This window comes from Fusarium subglutinans (genome assembly GCF_013396075.1).
Source record: "Fusarium subglutinans strain NRRL 66333 chromosome Unknown NRRL66333_c0000178, whole genome shotgun sequence".
NCBI classification, from domain to species: Eukaryota; Fungi; Ascomycota; class Sordariomycetes; order Hypocreales; family Nectriaceae; genus Fusarium; species Fusarium subglutinans.
This window is the reverse complement of record NW_023502241.1, coordinates 50,763-73,131: the sequence shown is the minus strand read 5'-3', so window position 1 is coordinate 73,131 and position 22,369 is coordinate 50,763. Positions and strand designations below refer to the sequence as shown.

Sequence of the window (22,369 nt, the reverse complement as noted above, 5' to 3'; positions counted from 1 at the left end):
ACAAGTGGTTTAGCCTGCATCTTCAGCAGAGTCATGTCTATGACGCGAGGGAATAAACGAGTCTTATCTATCGTTTCAACCTATCAACCCTTGAGCTCAACGTCTTTTTTCTTGGCTTTTGGTTCAGCCTAAGCTCAAGCTATCGACGTCGGTTCCAACCGTCCATCTCCTGGCGGAATATACCACTCAAACGCCTCTATCATGGCCGCGGAGATCACCATTGGGTCGCTATCATTCAGCTCTTGAGATAGACCCCCATCTCCTGACTAACGTTAATTGATCGCATAGCTCTGGCTATAGCTGACCGACATGTCGCTTCAACAGAAAAATAACTAAAAAACCAGCCGCCCCTCCCTCACCAATAAGCGCGAGTAATATGTCAAACACAGCACATTGCATTGAGTAAAACGGCACTTTAAACGACGTTCGTTTTCAGATATCGGTAGATACCAAGCCTATTGGATAAAATCCATGTTTGTAAGAAAAGATTGGCGGCGCGGGGGTCAATTACTGTAAAAGAGGATCACTCATGAGTGAGGGATTTTGCTTCATGACTCCCCCCCTCCTCGTCTTTGCTCTTCTTGGGATAGAACACGGCGATGCACTCGGCGATGTCTCTCTGGACCCTTGAACCCCTCTTGCGTCTGGACCGACAGATGTTGAGGTGAAGGAGGAAAAAATAGTCGTGAGTGGGTTCTCCTGTAAATAACGCCGATATGCCAGCGAACGAGCGGTTTTGTTTTTGACCGGCGACTACGAGGCTACTAGCGGCGGCAACGTGCTGTGATGCAACATGGTTATTGAGCCCCGTCGATTCTATCCAGGCGCATTTCCATATCAGGAGCTTCCGCTGGGAATGTGAATCTCGAGATGAAGCATGTTGAGCTATTTACACCTTGAGGGGTTCCTTAGGTAGGAATATCCGCTTTCGGATATTTCAAAGCCAGATCTACCATTCTATTTCGAGTCTAATTATTTTAAGAAGAACAGCCATGATGCAGATGCCAATAATATCATCTCGTGAGACGTCTAACATCTCACAATGTTTTGCATTGTAACATCCGCATACACTTGCAACAGATCCAAATGTCTGGGTCTGTAACAGAGGAGAGAAACACGTGATGTGGCTCTACCCCGGAGCTTTCGGCGCCGGCACGCCGGAGTCTCCACAATCGCCTGGTTCCCGCCGCGGCTGTGTCTGTGTCGCATGACGACCAAGCTAGACCAAGGTTAGATCCAGAAAACGACTCCATTCACGACGCTTCACACCGCGACTATCATCCAACACCAAACGACACTTTACAATTCTTCCGCTGCAAACACTTACATCATGGTGGTATGTACCCTCTCTCTCCTATCCCCCTGTTCCCCCCTGGAGCTCTGCCCGTGAGGCCTGGCAAGTCTAAAGACTCCTCTCACAGCTCCTCAACCTGCTGACTCTGGGACTCTGGTCAAAGGTCGGACGGTTGACACACTATGCCTTTGACGCCGTTCTCTGTAAGTCCAATATACGTCCCTTCCTTGTCGCCGCAACAGCGCAGAGCTAACACCGCAACAGTCTCGGCTTTCCTCGCCGGCATGAAGCGATCTACCGGCCTGACGTGAGCCTTAAACCCTCCGAATTACTCTCCGACACATCTAACAGCAAACGATAGTTTCAAGACTGACAAGGTCGCCGGTGAGAACAAGGAATTCACCGGCTGGATCGATAGATACCTCGGTGTCGGTGAATGGGTCATGGATCAATCCGTCGCGATCGCAGGCTCCAGCGGCTACTTTGAGCGAACCCGATGAGCGACTAGGACGGCACCCTTTTAAGCTATCGATACCATGCACTTCCCACTCAGTTTTACAGCTGCAAATGACTTCAAAAACGACTTAACGATCGCGCGGAGGAAATGGCCAAAGCTACCTGATACGCGTTCGACGCGCTGGGTTTTCAGATAGGCGTTCGGATATATGACTAACTATGCATGTGAATTGGATCAATGATACTGATATTCAACTAAGGCCATGAGCTTCTATCCTGCTGCCGTGAATTGCTCTAGGATCAACCAATAACCTGAACCGGGTTCAAGCCTTCACATCCCTTCTTGTCATTACTCATAAGCCTAATCAACGTCCCAAACTCTTCCTCCTAGTCGGTCTTGGTTTGTTCTTTGTGTTCTGCTAGAAACTCAGCTGGAACCTCGTTCTCAGAGCTGACCCGTCTCAACACTACGCTCTGTTGTTGGGGGCTGTCCGGAGGATCGTGCTCGTGATCCTCGAACCGAGACACCAACAAATCAGCGGGAACTTCGTTATCGCTCTCGTCGTGACTTTCTTCAGGCAGCTCCTCGGTTTCCCCCTCCGTGCTGTCTTGTGTTCCATTATGTTCTGGATGATCCTCTGTAGTGACTGATTCATCTGGGATGATTCCAAGCGTTCTTAGGAGTGCTTTAGCCTCGAGGAACGCCTCCAGCTCTGCGCCGATCGCGCATATGAGAAGATTCCAGTGCTGTGATTCAGCCAGCTGCAATCGCTTTTCCAGCTCTTCAACAACAGTGTCCATCTGAGACAACTGATCTCGTATCGCGGCCTGCTGCGGCTCTTCGTCAGCATCTCCTGCTTGGCTGGCTTTGATCAGTTCCCGCAATCTCGCCTCGAATTGTGCGACAAGCCCTGTAACCTCAGACCAAACTTCAGAGCCTTCAATCAAAGCCTGGCGGTCTTCTGATATCTGGGTTTTGCGACGCTCAAGCACAGCGATTTCTCCTTGCCACCACGTTCTCGCCATCTCTACCGTCCTGCGTTCTGGTCTTAGTTGCAGGAACTCGGTACCTCGCAGCATATCAGTATTCTCCTTGGACCGAGATTTTGCACCAGCGCCTAGAGCATCTATATCCAACGGTGTGACAGGGGGTCTTTGTATCAGTGCCCTTACTTCTGTGTCCACGTCTCGACCAGCAGCTCTGTACCCACTAAGGCCAGCCTCTCGTCGATTCTTAACATCCTCTATCTTCTCTCGCACCCACCTGCGCCGATTTCGCATTGCAATCAGTTTCTCTTCTAAGATTCTTATGTCGTGATCAAGAGTCTTCTGTTCAGCCCCAAGCTGACGGAGCTCCTGGCCCAGAGGTTCTTCTTCGTCGTCTTCCAAGGCGTGAAGCTCAGCATATATATCGTCCCTCCTCTTGCTCGTTTTGTCAAGATATGCCAGAGCATCCTTCCGTTGTTCTAACGCCGTGTTCAGATGCGAATTCTCCTCCGCTTTCAAGTCCGATAAAGCAGCCATGGCCTGTTGGAGACCGGCTCGAGCTGATTTGAGACCGCGTGGCTTGCTTGGAGCGGGTTGTCGCACAGGTATAACACTTCCATCTGGTGCAGAGCGTACGGGCATATGCAATGAATTCATCATTCGTGACTTCGACGTAGCCGTCGAATAAAAAGTACTCTCCCCAGTACCAGCATCACTTCCAAAGTTGCTTTCGGAACCCCCATCTCCGCTACCAGCAACCAATCCTGAAGCTTGAAGGTCTAAAAGTTGTTGAATGTCTCGTTCTAAAGCCTTTTCTCGTCGTTGTAAGCTTCTCCATATCGAGTCGAGACGTGGGCGATTATCTAAATACTTCTGGCTCGGGCTGTCACTCAACCCAAAGCGACTTGGCGAAAGCAACCCAAACCCTCGCCCGCTATCGCTATGTTTCGGGGAAACTGACTGCCGTGATGGATCTTGGTTAATCAAGACTGAGGATGCGATCGGAGGAGGTGGTCCTGCGAAGATGACCCTGGACTTTCTTTGAGAAGGTGAATTCTCATAACGATGCTTGCTGTCCCGCGAAGCAGATGATGAAGATCGCCGGGTCGATGTGGTAGATGTCGGTTGGGCCGTCTTCCTAAGTCTGGGGCGTGGAGGTTCCTGGTCGAAGAGAGGGTCTTCGCTCCGAGGTTCGAGCTCGTCCAAATCATATTCGCTGACTTCTCGAATAGGAGAGCTGCGTAGTGGGTTGTTGAGCAGTCGCTGGGTTGGACTGGAAATGCGATCGAGGATAGAGGGGGAAGACATATTCGTTTATAAGTAGAGATACGCGGGGATCGGGCACGGAAATGATGAGAATGGTCGCAGTATTGAAGTTGTCGCAAACATTCGCTCGATATCGGATAGGCACGGCTTGAAGCTTTTATAGCTGTGGAGTCTGTGGTCGCAGTGCTTCACATCAGTCGGAGCATATCAGTATTTGCAGTGATAAGTGTTGTATAAGCTGTGACGAGTCGTTGAAGTCGTGGTAGTGATCATGAGAGAAAAGGTTGATGAAGCTTATTTCGACTGGATGGAAGCTTTGGACACGATGTGGGGTTGGCATGTGCCCACCTGCTCTGGGGACGGGGTGCACCTGGCGTCCTGGCCATGAGCTACCGCGATCCACAGGGCGGGGAGTGGATCTGTACCACATCCGCGTCACGGGCTTATCTCCATGTGATGAAGGTCAATCATATGTTGAATATTTGATGATAGCTTCAACTTGAGCTCAGTTCATACTGTGGAAAGGAGCCATGAAATTGCTATTTCGCTAGTCATTGAGCTGGGTAATTCCTTGTAACATATCTAAATCATTTTACGGTAACCTCCTGTAACGTCTACTGCGTGAAGCGACCAGATGTCTCAAGATCACCAAGGTCAAGCTCTAGACTCAAAAAGTAACATCAAGTACAAGATGCTACTTGGGAAGCTTGTTTGGAGAAGACTTCATAAATGAGACCCAAGTTACTCTGGCCCGGACAGTCACGAAATATAGTAGACAATTCTGACCAGGGTTCTGAGATCTATAAATGCACGTTTCGTCAAGAGGTTCGAAGCTTCCAAGTTTCACGCGCCCTCTGTTGAGCTATTCATATTCATGCAGTGCAAATCGTGGCTGAGCTTCATACTCAGATACCTTTGAAGAAGCCTTACATCATTTGAATCCGTCAAGAATAATATTTCTAGCTTGCCTAATCCTCTGCCCAAACGAAAGACTACTACCATCAGCCGGCAACTTTTCACTAACCCCTCCGCCCTTCTCCCAAACCGAACCAGACCGGGCCAGGCCAGACCGAAACCTTGCTTGCGCGAACGAGGAACCTTCCATGTCGCATTCTTTCTTGCATCTCGTCAAATTTTCCGCTTCTTCTGCCTCGCTCCCACAGGTCGATACCCTGAAGCTTCAACCTCGGACTTCTGCTTGAACCGACGGGAACTTGAAGCACCGCGACTGCTGCTGATCTTTTGGCTTACCTTACCTTACCAACTGCCGACGCCCGCGAGCCAGTTGAGCTGTAAGGGATACTTCTTTGCTCCACCTCGATTTTATTAACGACTACCTTACCCTCGTCTTGCACTATCGCATACATTTTGCTCCTCAGACTCATCCTCGCTCAACTTTGCTGCTGTTCGCGCGCCAGGCCACCTGAGGCTTGTCGAGTCAATCAGCCCCAGGCCAGCCCAGGTCCATCACACAGAGGCCCCGAGCTACTAAGCCGAGAAACAGTCCAAGTATCCAGCAATGAGCCAATCACAGCAATTTCCTCCTTCACTGCGTCAGGCGCAGGTGGGCTCCATGTCTTCTGCATCTGCGTCTGCTCCTCGCGCTGGCTCTGGCTCTGGCTCTGGCTCTGGCTCTGGATCCGGCCCTCAATCCCAGCCCCAGCACGACGAATTGCACATGTCGGGCTTGAGCCAAACTGGTGCTCCAATTTCCATGTCGCCTCAAGACTACGAGAACCCTCCTCAGATCAAATTCGAGTCTTCGCCCTCAAACCTCCACTACAGGAACCCCTCCAACTCTTCGGTGCCCAACGTCCTCCAACCCGCCGGTGGCCTGTCCGCTCGCGGCGCCCCAGCCTCGCCCAACTTGCCCTCGCCGATGCAGCAATCCTCTCCCGCTGCCTCATCTGTTCCTCACCAGCCGCCGACGCAAGGTCAACACCAGCAGCATCCTAATCACTCACAGCAGCCGCTGCAGATCCCTTCTCAGCACGGCCAGCCTTCCCACGACTATTCAAACTCGCCCTCTGCCGCCGCCGCGAGCAAACCACCACTAGGCATGTCTCATAGCTATTCCCGCTCCAGCCCAGCCGCTGGCTACGATGGCTCTTCCAGCTACCACGCATATACGCCCACTACTCCCGGCGGTGCTTCATCTTCGCATCTAATGTCTCCAATCGATCCCGCCAGGTACAATGCTCCAGGTTCCCAGCGCACCATCTCCAACACCCCGCTTGGCCTAGCTGATATCCGTCCCCGCGCCGACTCGAGCATGTCCGATGGTCATGGGGCTTCTATGGGCTATGACGCCAATAGTGCTCAGCCAGGAACAAGCAATTACCTCGCGCCATGGGCCATTTATGCTTTTGACTGGTGCAAATGGCCTGCCCAGGGTAATGGTGCTGGCAAGCTGGCTGTGGGGAGCTACCTGGAAGATGGTCACAACTTTGTGCGTCTCAACGTGCAATTGATCATATACAATCGCTGACTCTTATAGATCCAAATCCTCGATAGCCACATTACACCAACGCCTCAAGATGTCTACACACCTGGCTCATCTAAATATAGTCTCGAGTTCACCAAGGCTGCCGAAGCTACCCACTCTTATCCTGTGACGCGCTTGCTATGGGAGCCTCCCTCGTCGCAGAAGCAGTCTACTGACCTGCTCGCGACTTCGGGCGACCACTTGCGATTGTGGTCTCTTCCTAACGAGAATCCTGCTACGCCCAGCAGCACCATCGGTCGTCGCGACAACCCTACCACCAAGTTGACACCTCTCGCATTACTCTCCAACTCCAAGACCCCAGACCATACTGCGCCGCTTACATCTCTCGATTGGAACACCGTTTCTCCCAGCCTTATCATTACTTCCAGCATAGACACAACATGTACCATCTGGGATATTCCCTCACTTACGGCCAAGACCCAGCTTATTGCCCATGATAAAGAGGTGTATGATGTCAGGTTTTGCGCCAAGAGTGTGGATGTTTTTGTTAGCTGTGGTCAAGACGGTAGCGTCCGTATGTTTGATCTTCGAAGTTTGGAACACTCTACAATTATTTACGAGCCCACGGGCAAGGAAGAGCGAGGTGAGTTGCATGCCCAGTCTTTCTTCATCATATATTAACATTCATAGATCCCAATGGTGGACGCGTTAGTCCAACCCTCGCTCAACAAACGATGGCGAATCCTCCTCCGCTGCTACGGCTTGCTACTTCACCTCATGATACCCATCTTCTCGCTACATTTGCTCAAGATTCCAATGCTATTCGAATTCTAGACGTGCGACAACCCGGCCAGGCTTTGCTCGAGCTACGAGGTCATGGTGGAAACGTCAACTGCATCGAATGGTCGCCTCATCGACGAGGCATGCTTGCTTCAGGTGGTGACGACTGCCAGGTTCTTCTGTGGGATCTTTACAACTCCAACCAGCCGATGAACGGTACTCCCCAGCAAGAGAACCCCAGAAGCCCTGTCGCTAGCTGGCAATGCGATTACGAGATCGGCAACCTGGGCTGGGTGCCTCAACTACCTGGCTCCGAGTACGGCGAATGGCTTGGCGTTGGCGCGGGTCGTGGTATCTGGGGAACACGAGTCGCGTGAAAAGGCAGTACTGCACCGACTTAAATCATTTGTAAAGCGTGGGTCAGAGCTTGCAGTTATGTTCCAGAAACGTTACTCGATTCATGTAAAATGTGGCTGCTTAAGGGCATGGTCATTGCATTCCGCAAAGCCTGGAGTTTTCATTAGGAGGTTTCGAAAGTCTGATTGGGGGCATCTTCAAGATGCTGGGATCAAAACGTTGGGCTGGTCGATATAAAATCACGAACTTGTATCCTGGACACTTGCGCGCTTTATATGAGGTATTGTGCATGAGGAGGAGTTTGAGCGGCCAGATTGACTTCTAGCTTGTGCAAAGCCTGGGAATTAGTGGACATAGAGGGCGGCGCTGGTGGGGGTTAGCGTTGGAGTAGATATAGATGGTGAGAAGATATATGCAATATGATGACTATAACCAGATATCAATGACTGACGTTGTGGTTTGAATGTGACTTGGTCGAGCGTGTGTCTGGTTGGCTTCTTTGGGTAGACCTTCATGAGCTCGAGAACGCGAGAATTCTCAAAAGGCTACGTACAATACGAGACAAAGAAGAAGGTGACCAGCCAATCATCCTACAGTCCTTTGACGTTGATTCAATGTATCTACCTTGCGTCGAGTACATTCATGTCGACGTCAAGTTCGAGGCCACCTCGAGACTCACCAAGGCGCGACCTTCACCGAGCTATGTTTCTCTACCATCGATTTCTTACCTCTGAGTTTTATAAATAAGACACATGTCTGCAAGACTTGAAGAAGAAACAGTCTTAACCGCAAAAGCATCTACAGATCTTTCTCCCCATCAAGAGATCAATTAATGACCTTCACAAGGGGCCCACTGTAATTCTGCACAAGTCGGGACCCACCAATTACACGGTTGTGTATTGCACAAGGTCCGGCATTTTGCCGTCCCTCTGAAGCTCCAACATTGACTTGAAAGTTACTGGAACCTCTTTCTTTATTTATCTTTGTCATCCATCAAGCGCCTTTTATTCCTCTTCTCTCGCATCGACGGCATTTATTACTTTCTTAATCTTTCAAACTCCTGCGACCAGTCTCTCACCAATTATCGCAGACACGCTTCGTGTCGCGCGGCTCACTCGCCACCATGTCCTCCCACGACCCTTCGCGCTTCGACGATTCCGAAGATGAGGAAGATTTCAACCCAGCGCCCGCAGATATGTCCGACGAGGAGCAAGATGGCGACGACAAGAAGATAAAGCGCGGAAGCAGTCCTGCACCTCGCGATGATGACGATGACGAGGATGAGCGACCGTCAAAGTCACGACACGCTGATGAAGACGATGAGGAGGAGGAAGAGGACGAGGATGACAATCCCAAGCGTCGCGATGACGACGACGACGACGACGACGAAGAGGATGAGGAAGATGACGAGGACGAGGACGATGTCCAGCAGGTGAGCAGGCTCTGATTCTGCCAAGGCGCGTTCCCTGCATGCTCTTAAAATACTGACCCCCTTTAGGGCCATCGCAGAAAGCGCAGAAAGGAACGAGGAGCGGCTTTCTTCGATATCGAAGCCGAAGTCGACGATGAAGACGAAGCCGAAGATGACGAGATGCTGGGTGAAGAGATAGGCGACTTTATCACAAACGATCATCCAGACGATATCGCCGAAACTGGTATCGATGATGACCGACGACATCGTGAGCTCGATCGCCGTCGCGAGATAGATTCCAGCATGGACGCCGAGAAACAGGCAGAGATCTTGCGGCAGCGATACGGTAATCGACGTTCTGGCAAGGGCTTCAGAGATGCATCGGTTGTTCCCAAGCGACTGCTCCTCCCTAGCGTGGACGATCCTAGCATTTGGGCCGTACGGTGTAAAGAAGGCAAGGAGCGAGAAGTTATTTTCTCGATTATGAAGCGCATTGAAGAGAGGGCTGGCACTAAGGATGAACTGGCCATCACTGCGGCGTTCGAACGTGGAGGTCCTGACTCTGTCATGAAGGGATTTGTCTACGTCGAAGCCCGCCGCCAAACCGACATTTTGAAGGGATTGGACAGTATGCTGAACGTGTATCCTCATTCCAAGATGGTCTTGGTTGACATCAAGGATATGCCTGAGCTGTTCCGCGTTTCCAAGACACCAACTCTGGAGCCTGGAGCCTGGGTTCGTCTTCGAAGACCCATGAAGCATAATGGTGATCTTGCTCAGGTCATTGATGTCACTGAAAACGGTCTTGAGGCTCGTGTCCGTTTCATTCCCAGATTGGACTATGGTATGCGAGACGATGCCTTCTCTTCAGTCACTGCCGATGGAAAGCGAAAGCGACCTTTCGGTATGGCTGGTCCCAAACCACCGCAGAGGCTCTTTAGCGAGGTTGAGGCACGAAAGCGCCATCCTCGACATATCCAGGGAAACCCTACTGCTGGTACATGGACCTACATGGGCGACGAATTCGAGAATGGTTTCCAGGTCAAGGACATCAAGATTCAACAACTTACCACTACCGACGTCAATCCCTCGCTAGAGGAAGTCACTAGATTCGCTTCAGGCGCTGAGGATGGCACTGAGAATCTTGATTTGAAGGCCCTGGCGCACAGTCTCAAAGACAGCAATGCTCTGGCTACGTACCTACCCGGCGATATCGTCGAGGTGTACACTGGCGAGCAGAAGGGTGTCGTTGGAAAGGCGATGCGAGTTCATTCTGATGTCGTCTCGATTACTGTTACCGAAGGTGATCTTGTTGGTCAGGAAATCGATGTCCCCATTCGATCCCTTCGAAAGCGCTTCAAGATTGGTGATCACGTCAAGGTCATTGGTGGTAGCAAGTTCCGCGACGAGGTCGGAATGGTTGTCAACATCAAGGACGATCAAGTCACTCTTCTGACAGATCAGACCAACTCCGAGGTCACTGTGTTTAGCAAGGATTTGCGTGAAGCCAGTGATATCGGCGGCCAAGGATCACTGGGCCAATACTCTCTTCACGACTTGGTACAACTTGATCCTACGACAGTAGGATGTGTTGTCAAGGTTGATCGCGAGTCGCTTGTTGTCCTTGACCAATTTGGAGACACTCGCCAGGTCATGCCATCCCAGATCGCCAACAAACTTCCAAAGCGAAAGACGGCTGTTGCCGCCGACCGCAGTGGCTCTGAGATTAGACTTGAAGATGTCGTTAAGGAGTACACAGGTCAACAACGACAGGGCAAGATTATTCACATCCATCGCTCGTATGTCTTCCTACACACCAACGACAGCAAGGAGAACGCTGGTGTCTTTGTCACCAAGGCCAGCATGGTCAACACCATTGCGGCCAAGGGAGGTCGTGTCGCTGCTGCATCCGCTGGCCCTGACCTGACAGCAATGAACCCGGCACTCAAGCTTCACAAGAACGGGACAGAAAACAAGCCCGTGCAACAACCCAGATCATTTGGCCGAGATAAGGCAATTGAACAGACTGTTATTATCAGGAAGGGAGCCTACAAAGGTCTTTTGGGTATTGTCAAGGATACAACAGACACCCACGCCCGGGTCGAGCTTCATACGAAGAGCAAGACTATTACGGTGCCCAAGGATAGTCTGAGCTTCAAGAACAAGCTGACTGGAGCTACAATTGATATCGCTAGCCGAGGAGGCCGTGGTGGGTATGGGGGTGGTGCTGGACGGGGTGGTGGTGGTGATCGTGTGCCAGGATGGCAGGGCGGTTCTCGCACACCCATGGCAGGTAGTGGCTCAGACAGGGTGCCTGCTTGGGGATCACGAAGTAAGTTTCTTCGCAATTGGTTGGTTTCGAAATACTAACAACATGTAGCACCTGCAGCAGCAAGCGGACGCACACCCGCTTGGAAGGCCCCAGATATGTCCGGAGCCCGAACTCCCGCGTGGGCCGATGGTTCGCGAACCGTCAACCCTTACGACGGCAACCGTACTGCTTATGGCTCTGGTGGACGCACACCTGCCTGGCAGGCCGGTGGAAGGACTCCTGCTCCTGGCGATGCTTTCGGCGCTGGCTCACGTACGCCTGCATATGGTGGTGGCGGCGACAGCTGGGGCTCAGGTTCAAAGACTCCTGCTTGGGGAGTATCTGCGCCAACTCCTGGAGCTAGTGGAAACGACTCATGGGGAGGTTCAGGCGCTTACGACGCCCCTACACCCGGTGTTGGTCTTGGTGCTCCGACTCCTGGTGCATTGAGCGCTCCTACACCTGGTGCCTACTCTGCGCCGACTCCCGCAGCCATCAGCGCACCTACACCAGGAGCTTCGTGGCAAACTGGATGGGGAGCAGACTCGGCTCCTACTCCTGCGGCTGGCGCTCCTACGCCTGGTTATTATGGCGCTCCTACACCCGCAGCATATGCTCCTCCGGAGACTCCTGCCGCCACTGGTCCTCGATACACTGATGACGATTGATTGGGAGGGTATAGTAAGATGATACGGCATAGGGGGGCAGCACATTGGTTTGGTTTGCAAAAGGCGTTTTGGAAGATTAAATATTGTATAATCAAAAACTATAGCAGAAGGCTGATTAACATGGGAAAATTGAAGTGAGATTAAAACTTTGTGTGAGCTCTCATTGAATTGACAGCTAATATGAAAAGAATTTGGCTACCAAGATGTTAATCGAACTTTGGGGTTGTGAGGTCTTGAGTCGAAGCTATGGCTTTATCGATAAGGACTTGGTGATCTTTTCCCACTTGGATTCGTCAATCTTGAACTTCAAGCAACTTTACAACGCTGCGACACTCGAACACTCACCAATTGCGCTCAAGTCATACATTTACTTGCGCGGAAACAATGCCATTGCGAATTGCGCCACAAAAAGTGGCATCAAGTGCCCTCCCTCGAATCTCCCGCCTCGAATGCCCTCTCCTCAGCCATCGAACCTCAAAATGCGCATTCTCAACATCACGACCCTCCCAGCGCCGGCAACAGATACCAAGGCCAACCGACTCTGCTAAGCCCGGTGAAAATCTCGCCAAGACTACCATAACCTCAACAACACCCGAACGGTCTGCTGAGAACGCAAAGAGTATGGTCGACAAGGCTACGAGACTGGCACAAGAACGAGAACAGAAGCTACGACAGGCACGAGCAGCACGACTAGGAAAGCTTTCTACAAATGCAGAGAAGAGGCAAGATACAAGGGAGAATCTGGCGTCTAGCGAGAGGAGGGAAAAGGCAAGGCAGGCTGAAGAGAGAACGAACGTGGCCGAGGAGAAGAAGAAGACTGGTTTGACGAAGGAAGAGAGAGAAAAGGCGGAGAAGGAAGACTACAACAGGAGACATAAAAAGCTGGAGAGGTTCTGGCTCAAGTTCATGGTTGGGATGCCGATTGTCTTGGTTGTTGGTTATGAACTGTTCCAAAGGCGTAAGTTGCTCCGCTTGCTGCCTAGAAATGCGCTAACGTGGGATAGTTGTTATGGGAAAAGAACAGAAGGTCATGCCATATAAACAGGCCAAGATTAATAGAGAGAGAGAGGAGAGGGAGAGACGTGCGATGGAGAATTGTGGGAGTGTAGGGACGGAATGAGCGAGAAGTGTGTTGGGGACTTGCGGCTCGATCCTGGAGTCAAAGAGAGCTGCTAGCCGGCGCTGCTGAAAGGTCCGTGGTGATCAGATGTGTACTATTACGTGTACGATATGTTGGGTGTTCAAAGGAAGACGCGGAAAAGCAAGACGTCACAGCTAGAACGGTGGTGTTGTGACATGGACGTTAATATCCGCCTGACAACGGATGCAATGATCAAAGCGTGAATAATGAATATTGACCGATGCTCTTTTCTTTGTCGTCACTACTACCATAGAATAGAAGTCTTGGAGTGTTGGATTCATAACTCGCTCAGGAGATCGATCAGGGACAAGTAAATGGTTGCCCAAGTCATAGTGTATATATCATATGTCCATCTAAAATAGACACAAAAAAGTGAAAAGTAATTACATAAAGATGCTAACGTTCAAAGTCGTAGAATATGAAAAGAATGTTCTTCTCCGACTCCTCCCTCTAAAACCGTATTTATTCCCTTTTTCCATCATGTCTCAGGTGCAATGCTTTACTTGGACTGCTGGCACTTGAAGCAATCCTGCTCGTAGAACTTGACCCAAGAAGAGCTCTTCTGAGTGATCTTTCCACTCTTGTAGAGATTACACTTGGCAGCGCTGTTGCCGAACGCAGACTGGTAGCTGAAGTACTTGCAGTCCTTTCCATAGTCAATACAGCTCTTGGCACAGTTCTCAAGGCACGACGCATCGCCCGCGACATTGATCTTGACCTCCTGGCAGATCTCACCGCTCGTGCCGCAGTGCGTGTCCTTGGCGCACTTCTCAAACGCAGGGACGTACTTGGAGCACGTAGCAGGCGGTGTAGGCGTGGGAGTGTTGGAGCAGGTGTAGCAGGTATCGAGGTCGTAGAACTTGACGCCCGTGCTGCAGGGCGTGAAGCTGAGCTGGGCCAAGGGTGCGGAGTACAGCTGGCAGTAACCGCCGGTGCTGCGGAACTTGGGGGTGTAGGAGAAGGTCTTGCAGGTGAGGGTTGTGCCGCAGAGCTTGCCGCAGGCGTTGACGTCGGTGACGGATGTGGCCTGGCCGAGCTTCTGGGTGGAGCGGCAGGAGACCTTGCCTTGCTTTCCGCAGGTCGAGGGGGCGTTGGGGAGGGGAATGTAGTTGGTGCAGACGGGGGCTTTTGTGGTTGTGGTGGGAGCTTCGGTGGTGGACTGAGCTTCGGTTGTGGTGGTTGTAGGAGCCTCAGTGGTAGAGGCAGCCTCCGTGGTGGTGGTGGAAGCAACGCCGGCCTCGGTAGTGGTGGTTGAAGCAGCGCCAGCTTCAGTTGTAGTGGTTGAAGCCTCACCGGCCTCGGTTGTAGTCGTAGAAGCGACAGCAGCTTCAGTGGTGGTGGTAGAACCCTCACCAGCCTCAGTAGTTGTCGTGGCAGTAGTCTCAACTCCAGCCTCAGTTGTCGTGGTAGATCCAACAGCCTCAGTGGTGGTAGTAGCCTGACCACAACCAGCATAGCAGATCTCAAAGTCGTAGAACTCAGACTCCTCGGCAGAAGCACAGCTGTTGATCTGCAACTGGCTCACAGTGAGACCCCAGAAAGTACAAGTGTTGGTAGAAGCCTTGTAAGCAAAAGACTTGCAGTACATGGTCTCGCTACACTTGGTGGCACACTCGTTGGCGCTGTAGCCAGAGGCATCACCGAGAGAGTCCTTGTTAGACTTGCCCTTGACGGCGCAGTTTGCAACGGGAGGGTTGGGGACGGGAGTGTAGCCGGTGCAGACTGAGTCGGTGGTGGTGGAAGCAGCTTCAGTGGTGGTGGTATCGATACCAGCGGCTGTAGTGGTAGTAGTGCCAGAGCCGGCCTCGGTGGTAGTGGTATCAACTCCAGCAGCTGTAGTGGTAGTATCAGAACCGGCCTCGGTGGTGGTTGTGGATCCAGCACCGCCTTCAGTAGTAGTAGTGCCAGTCTCCGAGTCAGTCTCGGTCGTGGTAGTGTCAACTCCAGCAGCAGTGGTGGTGGTACCAGATCCAGCCTCAGTAGTCGTAGTTCCGCTCTCAGCAGTAGTAGTAACACCACCCTCATCACAAGAATAGCAAGCGTCAAAGTCATGGAGCTCCAGGACAGGCGTTCCAGCAGCATCGACATTCAGGGTGCTCAGGTCGACCTTGTACAGGTAGCAAGTGTTGCTCGCGTCCAGAGCGAACGAGAGACAATGATCGTCGACGACAGTGGAACTGCGGTACAAACCGCACTGGCGAGCACACTCTGCAGTGTTGGAGTTGGGGATGCCAATGAGCTGGGACATGAAGGCAGCGAAGCCGTTGGGGGCTCCTCGGACGGCACAGTCACTGGCAGGGGGGTTAGCCACGGGGGTATAGGCTGTGCAGCCGGTGGAGGTTGTGGTTGTGGCAGCGGCTGTTGTTGTGTCTGTGTTGGCTGTGAGGGTCTCGGTAGCTGAGGTCTCAGTGGTAGCGCCAGGAGCAGTTGTAGTCTCGGTCTGAGAGCCAGTGGCTGAGGTCTCAGTGTCGGTTGTGCCCGTAGCATGGGCTGTACCGGAAGTCTCGGTCTCAGAGCCTGTGGCAGTTGTTGTTCCAGTTTCGGAACCAGTGGCGGAGGTTTCGGTGGCAGATCCTGTAGCAGAGGTCTCGGTCTCGGAACCAGTAGCTGAAGTCTCAGTCTCAGATCCAGTAGTCTGAGATCCAGTGGCAGTCTCAGTACCAGAGGTAGTTGTGCCCTCACCACATCCGAAGCAAAGGTCGAGGTCATAGAAGTGGCTAGCATCGGAGCCCTCGTTGAACGTATATCCGAGTGAAGAAACGGGGGCATTATACAGAGTGCAAGAAGTATCCTTGATGGAGAAAGACTTGCAGCCTACAGTCATGCCGCAAGTGTTACCACACTCAGCATAGTCGGTAACAGTGATAGGAGATCCAATGGCCTTGTCAGCGCAGTTGGGTGCAACACCGGTCATGCCGCAGTCAGCGGGGACGATCTCAGTGTAAGGGGTGTAGTGAGAGCAAGCAGCCCCGGTGGTGGTGGTAGCAGCAGTCTCAGTAGTAGCAGTGGAAGAAAGAATGTCGGTTGAGCCAGAAGTAGTCACAACAGCAGCGGTTGAACCACTCGTTGTGACAGGCTTGGGCTTACAAGGGCTGGCGTCGGCCACGGCCAGAGCAGCCAAGATGGCTGCAAAGACCTTTGAGGAAGGCATTGTGGAGAAGGGGTATTAAGCTATTGCAGTAGAGGTAACGATAGTAAGTGAGAATAAAAGATCCTCGTGGAGTGAGTGAGTGGAATGTAGTTGGTAGGAGAGTATCAAGTCAAAAGAGTGACAGGGCAAATGCACAGCAACAGCAAGAAAAGAAAGAGAGTGTTGTTACCGCTGAGGGAAAGCAGTCACAAAAGCGAACGTACGACACCGGATATATAAAGAGTCTTGCATCGAATTCTTGGCTTAATTACCGATCTGTCCACCTCCGTCGCCGCTGGCGCGATCTAGCAAGCGAAGTCACTTGGTGCCAAAGATCCCAAAGTGTGCCATAACGTTGTAACCATCTTCTAAATCTGGACTTGGCCCGGGTGAAGCTATCACGATTCGGGGATGGGAGAATCGATAGCTTGCGGTGTCGTGGTGGGGAGGAGGTGGCTAGTCAGGGGTGCAGACCGTTTGGAGGCGTTTTGGTTCATAACGCTACGGGAAATAAAATGAAACATACAGGTAAGGGTTGCTGAGGATGGGGTTTTGTTAGGGCAGAGTACGGAGAGTAGTTGGTGGTGGTAGTGGTGATAGGAGGGAGTGTCTCGGTGAGTGGGAGACGTGCCGGCTCCTGAAACGTGAGACTGGATGGCAGGTGAAGTCATCGAGATATCAACTAGGTCTCTTATCTTTACGGACGGTGAGATAAAGCCATTGACGCTGAGAATATTCTTTGAAGGCATTCTCCAAATCCCATGCCCATCAACCGCCCTCACAACGCCACCACCATCCACTACACTCAGCTCAGCGCTTATCACCAACTCACTCTCAAAGAAGCGCCCAACAAACAATGACGTCTTTCAAAATCTTGGCCAATGCCGACAATCCGACGCTCAAGCCCTCACTTCACCTACCGTAGCACCAGACATGACCAGCTGAACTACGGATCTAGCCTAACAAACGCACCCCAGTCGATTACATTGTTAGCGCCGCTGTAATTCAAGCACTTTTTTGCGCCGTGGCGTCGAGATAGGGGAGGGACTGCGTATGCCTCCTTTTGCTGTCAGAGCAATTCGCATCGGGTCTATTGAGTCACTATCGACGGATGACATGTTGATAACTAGATCGTGGAGTTTTTGGGAGAAAAGCCTCGGTGGCATTTTTCTACTCGGCCGAGATGAAGATGTTTGAGAGGGTTCAGCGGGTGTAAGTGTAAGTGTAACTTAAGTCAGACCCGCAGACTGTTTCGTCGTTTAAATTGTTTTGTTTTGTTTTGTTTGTAGCAAACGCAGGTCCCAGCTAATATCTTGGCAGGGGAAACACCCAGACCCTCAACTCAACAAAGACTCACTCTCACTCACTCTCACTCACTCACTCAGTCATGTCATCACATGGAGTCACAGTTCTCTCGGCGTCAACGTCGTCCGAGAAAACATGGCTTGACATGGTCTCGTTTCAACTAACGCTTGCTCCACCGACGTCTACACTAACTCCTCTGAGGATGGCTTCTTTTTTTTTCTTTCTGGTAGAAGATAAAGAACAAAAAAAAAAAACGTGGTGGGTGGGACACATGAATGGCAGAATAAGGCTAGACATGTTCTGTTTGCGAGCTAGAACGATTTGACCCCATAACGCAATCTTACGATGAGCCGATGAGGGCTTGGCAAGCGATTGCGGACCCGAGAATTTGGAACGCTGTGGAAGTGGAAGTGGAAGAGGAAGTGGAAGTGGAAGAGGAAGAGGAAGAGGAAGTGGAAGTGGAAGAGGAAGTGGAGGTTGAGGCCATTCAGAATTTGAGAATACAGAGATGGCAATGGAGTTCTTCTCAGCCACGATAAGTATGCAGTATTCGCGATAAAATTAAGGTATTATGATGAGTTTATATAAGTCTTGTCTAAGTTAACAACCAGATCTATCTCTTCATCAAAGATACGCTCTTCACACCCAATCTCTATCTAGGATGTCCCGGACCTGAGTGATCGACAACATCTCCCTCTGCAATGCACATCAACCGTTTCTTCCGATCTCCCTAAGAATACCTTAGCTTCGTGATCGTCGTCCCATCCTCCAAAACACACGTCTCCTCCTGCAATCTCGTGCCTCTCCACCTCGGCACCGCCCTCGTCCAAAGATACCAATACCCTACACCACCCACAAGAACAACCCACGAAAACACCGCATACAGCGCATAAAACACTTCCCCCTCGTAGTCCGGAGGCCTAAAAAACGGCGCCGCTATTAAAGCGCAGCTCATCGCTATTCTAATACTCACCGCGGGCATCCACGCTTTAAAGGGTCGCTGGAGGTCTGGACGTTGGAAGCGGAGCTTTACAAGGCCGATTGCTACGGCTAGCCCGATGAGTTGCGCGGCGTATCCGTCGATGTCGAGGATGAGAGAGTAGATTGAATCAGAGGGAGGGAGGATCATGACGAGAAAGGACGGGATGTAGTGGATTACAAAGCCGCCCATTGGAGAGTTGAATGGTCGGGAGGAGGAGAGGAGAGATGAGTATGGGAGGAAGCCTTGTCTTGCGATCTCTTGCTTCATTCGTGCCTATTACAGTTAGTTGATGCTTTCTGGAAATGGGATGGACATAGTTACCAGTGCGAAAGCGACGACCATGACATTCCCGACTGACGATAATGCCACAGCTGTCGGGAGAACAACTCTTCCAAACTTCTCCCCAAACAACCTCTCAAAGAACAACGCGGCAATGAGTTCACCACTCCCTCGAATCTCCTCAATCGGGACCACCAAAAAGTACGCAATGTTGACAAGCATGTACAATCCACACGCCGTCCCCAGTGCCGTCAACGCAACAGACCTCAACGTCCTCACAGGCTGCTTGACCTCATTCATTACATTCGCAGCATTATCCAACCCCGCGAATGAATAAAAGACCTTGAAGAGACTCGTTGCGATAACGCCCCAGTTCCAGCTCGTCTCTTCCCAAAGATGTTCCCATGCGAGCTGGTGCGTGAGTGGTGCCGTGCTCGTGTCGGGACGGAAGATGACGACGTAGAAGCCCGAGAGGATCATAAAGACGATGATGCCGATTTTTATCCAGCCCAGAACATCCTGAATCTTGACGCCTGCTTTGGGAAACACGCTGTGTGTGATGCAGACGAATGTGAGAAGTCCTACAGCAAGACTCTTGCTCAACACATCCGTCGCTTCGACTCCCAGCGCAAATAACGCATATTTACTAAAGATGATGCAGTTACTCGCCGTGAATCCCAGAAGCACAGCATACATCGCAAACAGCGTAGACGCAAGTAATCGCGGTCGTCGATACGCAAACTCAAGGTATACTTTATCGCCTCCCGACCGAGGAAGCATACATCCAAACTCGAGCGACACTGCAAGACCGCAAGCTGCGATGAAAGCGCCGATTATCCATAGCAATAGCGATAGTCCTGCGCTTCCGACGGATTGCACGATTGTTCCGGGCGTCGCAAAGATACCGCTGCCGACGACGCGCGATATAACGAGGATATAAGCGCTCTGCCACGATAAATTCCTCCCAATGATCGACGTTTCGGGGAGTACATCGTCTTCTACATCTCGACTCGGGTGTATCTCCCCCGCAGCTTCACTATCATGGTGCGTAGAGGTCTTATCAGTTGAACCATATGAGCTGCGCGATTGAAGCAGCGGCGCGTTGGACGAGTCTGCCATTTTGGATACGTTGCTGGTGAGCTACTCGATACATGTTGGGTTTCTTATGGGTTTGGGGGAGTGAAGACGTGATTTGTATTGATAAGCTGTTTTCTTGTTTCGGGGCGAGACATCCGCGTGTTTTCTGGCTTTTGATGGGCTGGGCTGCGAGAGTTCGTAAGACGTCATCTCGATGGCGCAATTTGGAGTTTGTCATGGAGGGGTTGATTAGCCACCACGTGCAGCGATATCGTATGTAAAAAGTATGAATATATAATTGATGGAGTTTATACATTAATAATACCAAATCTTGCGTAACTTTACTCTTTTGTCTTTCCAGATGACGAGGCGGAATGGTATAGGGTACCCAGTATGTGAAGACCAGCTCTATATATCTGACTGCCTTACATTTGGCATGGGTAGATATGTCAGAGAACAATTCTAAAATAATTTTAAGTATACAGTTTTAGTCTTAAGATTGATAATATGACTGATGACATGAGATAAGACGAGTTCCTGTTTATTGAAACCGGGACCACTAAAAATGCTAATATCAATTTATTCTATTAAGCTTTATGCGTCGAAGAAAGCTAGGGATACTTGATGTATAGATTAATTATGATTTAAAAGAGCCTCATATGTTCTATCTTTACATGGGAGGTTCTTATGTTAAAGAAGTTGCGATTGGATAGTAGTGTAAGGAAGCAGATAAACCCTTATTGCTCCATTCTCTTTACAATATGGCGCTTCAAAATCAATACGGCAACCAATCGAAGGAAAACATGCTCATGCAACACTGAACTGAAACCTCGGGAGTCTGTACTCCGTGAGCTGTGGCCATAAAGGGGAAGCAGTACCAGTTTTGACGTATTCAATCAACCATCGGGACATTGTACACGTCTTTCGTTACATAATGATGAACGCTATAAACATGAGGCTGAACTCGGACGCCAAATCAGGAAACAACTTATAATAGGCTTGGTAAGCTCATGCAGATAAGTCTATACTTCCGTAGATCCGTAGGACTTTGGCAAGGAATTATAATAGGTTGACCTGGGAGAAAAGAAAGAAACTTAATAGAACGAGAGAAACGAGAGAGTATAATATCCGCTCTTACTACAAGACAGTTTCACGTGTAAACAATAGAAATCGAACTTTAAGACTATTAGCGTCGATCAGAGAAGATTTTTGCCAATACAAAAACCAACATTGTACACACCCGTATCTGTACCGGTTGCCGATAGACTCACTCGATATCTGTCATGAGCTGTAAATAGAAAATTAGATAAAACATCTCTACAGCCAGAAACATACAAGCTTCTTCACTCATCCATTTGCTAATTCTTCTAAGCTCCTATCAAGGCATCTCCTCAGGATGATGTCTTAGCAAGAACTCTTTATATCAACCAGGCATCACACCGAAAATCCAGGAAGTATTACTTATATATTAAGAAAGCCTTTGTCTGAAACCAGTAGATTCCAGTAATAAGATAGATGCCATTTGGCCATATATAGGACTTTCATAAATATGCTATATATAAAACGTGCTCGAGGAGCAAGAAAACATTAGACCTTAATATAAGGTGTTAAGATAAACGTGGGCAAAAGATATCCTAGGTTTCTCGTAAACTTATACGAGGTTATCTAAGTCTTTTTATTATTTAGGTTCAAGGTCCCGGGTCTTCATTCCTCCCCCAGGTTCTAGGAAGTCCAGACTCATGTGGGGAGCCCACATAAACCCACACAGAGAGAGTTAAAACTTAAAAGCGAGGCATGGCTCACTTATGCGCGTACGTCGGACGTCCCATATCGAGGCTTCCACGGGCGGGCTTCTTTCGTTCTAGCTCAGACTTCTCCGCATGAGCTCCCCTCGCTTAAACCCATCCTCGCTTCAACTTACCCAACTTCATGATGCGTTTTAGTAATCGGGATCTAATTGTCCACCAATGCGCGGGAAGTAGGTTTCCGTCTCGACGATCAAAGCGTTGATCTCGCTGGGCATCTGAGCACAAGACTTGTCGACACGAGGACGAATACTACAGCACAGACAGTATCCTTGTTGACAGCTTCACTGCAATGTGGACCCTGATCTGTCTTGATCCAGGATATGAGTCTTGTTTATATACAGAATACAGACCTTGGATCACCATAACAAAACACACGGACTGAGACATTCCGCAGGAACATGAAAAGCCAAGGACGTGAATGCCACCCGCAGCTTCTTCTCCTCTCCACCTCGCTGCAACTTATCCGAATGCTGACGCGGACACATTAGCGTTGCAGTGCAGATGATACAGTACGGTTTGTGGACCTATCATTCCAGACCACAATACACCGTGTAGTCTAAAGCTTATGTATTACCATCCCTTTGGAAAAGAAAAGTGAAGAGTGAAGCTTTGATCGGGATCTCAATGCCGTGATCATAATGCAGACTGAGGGAAGATCAAGCCACATACGA

General features: G+C 50.5%; 7 protein-coding genes across 7 annotated transcripts; 4 read left to right on the top strand and 3 right to left on the bottom strand.

The window, feature by feature from the left end:
• Nucleotides 1-1,330: 1,330 nt before the first annotated feature.
• On the top strand, nt 1,331-1,794 carry FSUBG_10354 (uncharacterized protein; the record flags this gene model as incomplete). Its single annotated transcript, XM_036674924.1, has 4 exons — nt 1,331-1,336; nt 1,422-1,497; nt 1,559-1,601; nt 1,656-1,794. 4 exons carry the CDS (start codon nt 1,331-1,333, stop codon nt 1,792-1,794), a joined length of 264 nt encoding a protein of 87 aa, XP_036534175.1.
• A 343-nt stretch (nt 1,795-2,137) lies between these two features.
• On the bottom strand, nt 2,138-4,045 carry FSUBG_10353 (cellular myosin heavy chain type a; the record flags this gene model as incomplete). Its single annotated transcript, XM_036674923.1, has 1 exon — nt 2,138-4,045. The coding sequence occupies one exon, from the start codon at nt 4,043-4,045 to the stop codon at nt 2,138-2,140; it is 1,908 nt and encodes a 635-aa protein (XP_036534174.1).
• A 1,477-nt stretch (nt 4,046-5,522) lies between these two features.
• Nucleotides 5,523-7,606, top strand: FSUBG_10352 (HAN11-like protein; the record flags this gene model as incomplete). The annotated part of the gene is made up of 3 exons (XM_036674922.1): nt 5,523-6,452; nt 6,501-7,092; nt 7,140-7,606. The coding sequence occupies 3 exons, from the start codon at nt 5,523-5,525 to the stop codon at nt 7,604-7,606; spliced, it is 1,989 nt and encodes a 662-aa protein (XP_036534173.1).
• Nucleotides 7,607-8,709: 1,103 nt separating this feature from the next.
• On the top strand, nt 8,710-11,976 carry FSUBG_10351 (transcription elongation factor SPT5; the record flags this gene model as incomplete). Its single annotated transcript, XM_036674921.1, has 3 exons — nt 8,710-9,018; nt 9,085-11,329; nt 11,378-11,976. The coding sequence occupies 3 exons, from the start codon at nt 8,710-8,712 to the stop codon at nt 11,974-11,976; spliced, it is 3,153 nt and encodes a 1,050-aa protein (XP_036534172.1).
• A 384-nt stretch (nt 11,977-12,360) lies between these two features.
• FSUBG_10350 (uncharacterized protein) lies at nt 12,361-13,096 on the top strand (the record flags this gene model as incomplete). Its single annotated transcript, XM_036674920.1, has 2 exons — nt 12,361-12,934; nt 12,981-13,096. 2 exons carry the CDS (start codon nt 12,361-12,363, stop codon nt 13,094-13,096), a joined length of 690 nt encoding a protein of 229 aa, XP_036534171.1.
• Nucleotides 13,097-13,616: 520 nt separating this feature from the next.
• Nucleotides 13,617-16,268, bottom strand: FSUBG_10349 (uncharacterized protein; the record flags this gene model as incomplete). Its single annotated transcript, XM_036674918.1, has 1 exon — nt 13,617-16,268. The coding sequence occupies one exon, from the start codon at nt 16,266-16,268 to the stop codon at nt 13,617-13,619; it is 2,652 nt and encodes an 883-aa protein (XP_036534170.1).
• A 1,936-nt stretch (nt 16,269-18,204) lies between these two features.
• On the bottom strand, nt 18,205-19,932 carry FSUBG_10348 (high affinity methionine permease; the record flags this gene model as incomplete). Its single annotated transcript, XM_036674917.1, has 3 exons — nt 18,205-18,282; nt 18,526-18,807; nt 18,856-19,932. 3 exons carry the CDS (start codon nt 19,930-19,932, stop codon nt 18,205-18,207), a joined length of 1,437 nt encoding a protein of 478 aa, XP_036534169.1.
• Nucleotides 19,933-22,369: the final 2,437 nt, after the last annotated feature.